Source organism: Montipora foliosa, chromosome 12, assembly GCF_036669935.1.
Source record: "Montipora foliosa isolate CH-2021 chromosome 12, ASM3666993v2, whole genome shotgun sequence".
NCBI classification, from domain to species: domain Eukaryota; kingdom Metazoa; phylum Cnidaria; class Anthozoa; order Scleractinia; family Acroporidae; genus Montipora; species Montipora foliosa.
The window spans coordinates 16,275,243-16,277,742 of record NC_090880.1 but is presented as its reverse complement, the minus strand read 5'-3'; the positions used below and the strand labels follow the sequence as shown (position 1 = coordinate 16,277,742).

The window sequence follows — 2,500 nt, the reverse complement described above, 5'->3', positions numbered from 1 at the left end:
CTTGAGATCAAATTGCACCAACAGATGGGCGTCCTGTGTTCTATCTTCCACATCATGCAGTCATCAGAGAAGATAAGCAGACAACTAAGACAAGGGTTGTGTTTGATGCGTCTGCGAGAGATAGTAATGGTCTCTCTCTTAATAGCTGCTTAGAAGCCGGCCCTGTGTTGCAGCCTGATTTGGTTGGGATCCTCCTGCGCTTTCGAAAAGGTCATATCGGTATCTTGGTTGATATAGTTTTTGCAGGTCCGCTTAAAGGAAGAAGATAGGAATTCACAACGGACCTGTACCTGTGGAGAGATTTGGACGCTGAAGCCACACCCAAGATTTACAGAATGACAAGGGTCACATTTGGAGTTATTTCAAGTCAGTTTCTTGCCATTTGTACCATTCAAGAGCATGTCAAAAGATGTGAAGAAACATTTCCTGAGGCATCACATGAAATCTTGAGGAACACTTACGTTGACGACTTTGCTTCAGGGAGAGATGGAGTAAGTGAAGCACTGAAATTACAGCAAAGTACGAGTGAGCTTATGCAGCAAGCAGGTTTCAATTTGACAAAATGGTCTAGCAATTCGTCTGAGCTTATGCAAACCATACCTGAGAAGGATAGAGCATCACATGGTCTGATCAAACTAGAGAGTGATCTAAGAGAAGCCCGTTCAGTTACAAAAGCTTTGGGTTTGAAGTGGAATACTCGAGCAGACAGCCTTGTCTTCACAATGGATGTGAACTCTGTTAAGTCGGAATCAGAGAAGCTGTACACAGAGAGAGAAGCAGCCTCTTTAGCAGCAAAGATGTTTGATCCAATCGGTCTCATCACGCCCTTTACGGTGAGGTCCAAATTGTTGCTGCAAGGTCTGTGGACCCAAGGTGTTGGTTGGGATGATGAAATACCGGTGGGAACTGCAGTGAGCTGGAATCAGTGGGTCGAAGAGCTTTCAGAGCTTGAACACCTTCACATCCCAAGATGTTACACTGATTTGCCCTTAAGTCAGAACCCTAAGGTGGAGCTACACGCGTTTGGTGACGCATCAGAAGTTGCTTATGCTACTGCAGTGTACCTAAGAGTTGTTCCTGAAGAGGGAAAGGCATGCACTAGTCTTGTGGTGTCCAAGACCCGAGTGGCTCTTGTGAGAAAGATTTCTCTTCCACGCTTAGAGCTAATGGCTGCTGTGATAACTGCTAGACTGTGTACCTATGTTAAAGATGCAATTGACTGTCATATTAGCCGCATTGTGTGTTGGACAGACAATTCTTCAACCTTGCTTTGGATCAGAGGCTCAGCCACTCGGTGGAAACCGTTTGTTGCTAATCGTGTTATCGAGATTCAGTCGTTGTTGGATCCCAGTGTTTGGAGATATTGCCCGGGACTGCACAATCCAGCCGATCTACCTACCCGAGGCTTATCTGCAAGTCAGTTAAGAGAGAGTCAGTTGTGGTGGAAAGGGCCCTCTTGGTTGCAAGAGTCCAAAAAGGACTGGCCTGAAGATTTAAGGTCTAAACCTTCCAGTGAAATTGTCTATCTCGAAAGAAAGGGTAAAGCTACTGTCAGTTGCGTTGTGCAACCCAAAGAACCAGTTATCGACCTCACAAGGTTCAGCAAGTATGGTCGCTTGTTAAGAACTGTTGCGTGGATCAGAAGATTCATTTGCAACTTGAGGGTGAAGGAAGAAGAAAGAATTGACAGCTCTCTGACTGGATTAGAAATACAAGGTGCAGAAGAATGGTTGATAACCCATGTACAAGAAGCTAGTTTTCCTGAATACGTTAGGTCAGTTAAACAGCATGGTGTCTTGAAGAACAGCAACCTAGCAAATTTAAACCCATTCCTGTGCCCTTCTAGTAGTTTTCTTCGTGTTGGAGGAGGAATTCATAAGTCGCTGCTATCCTAACAGAGATAGTCAACTATGGGCTGGATACTATTATGCCTGAACGCTCCGTAAGGGTACACGAAACCGATCGCCCTTGGATGAACTCTCAGTTGAAAGCTCTTATCGCTCGTCGACAAAAAGCGTTAGCAACGAACAATGTGCCACTGTTCAAGATATTACGAAATAAGGTCAATCACGGACGGAAGCGTTGCCGCAGGATTTACTATGAGAAGAAAGTTAAAGGCCTGCGTAACACCAAACCACGTGATCGGTGGCGAGAAGTAAAACAGCTTTGTGGTACTGCTAAGGCAACTGGTCGTGACCTGAGAACCACCCTCCATCCAAATTTGGTGTTTGACGACAATGTTCTGAGCGAAAAGATAAATGAGGCGTTTGTTAGCGTAATGCAAGGATATTCATCCCTATCAGAGAATATCCTGGTGGCCTCGGAGGAAGATGAGCCTTTATCTGTCACATAAGCAACTGTTGCGAGAAAACTGAGGGCGGTGAGCACTTCACGTGCTGGGGGACCAGACAATCTTCCCAACTGGGTTTTGAAAGAATACGCAGATATCCTCGCCTTTCCGATCGCCGATATTTTAAACACCTCTTTCCTGGAATGCAGA

At 45.4% G+C, this 2,500-nt stretch overlaps 1 protein-coding gene across 1 annotated transcript; it reads left to right on the top strand.

The window, feature by feature from the left end:
* Window positions 1–335: 335 nt before the first annotated feature.
* LOC137980894 (uncharacterized) lies at window positions 336–1,895 on the top strand. Its single transcript, XM_068828296.1, has one exon. The coding sequence runs from the start codon at window positions 336–338 to the stop codon at window positions 1,893–1,895; it is 1,560 nt and encodes a 519-aa protein (XP_068684397.1).
* Window positions 1,896–2,500: the final 605 nt, after the last annotated feature.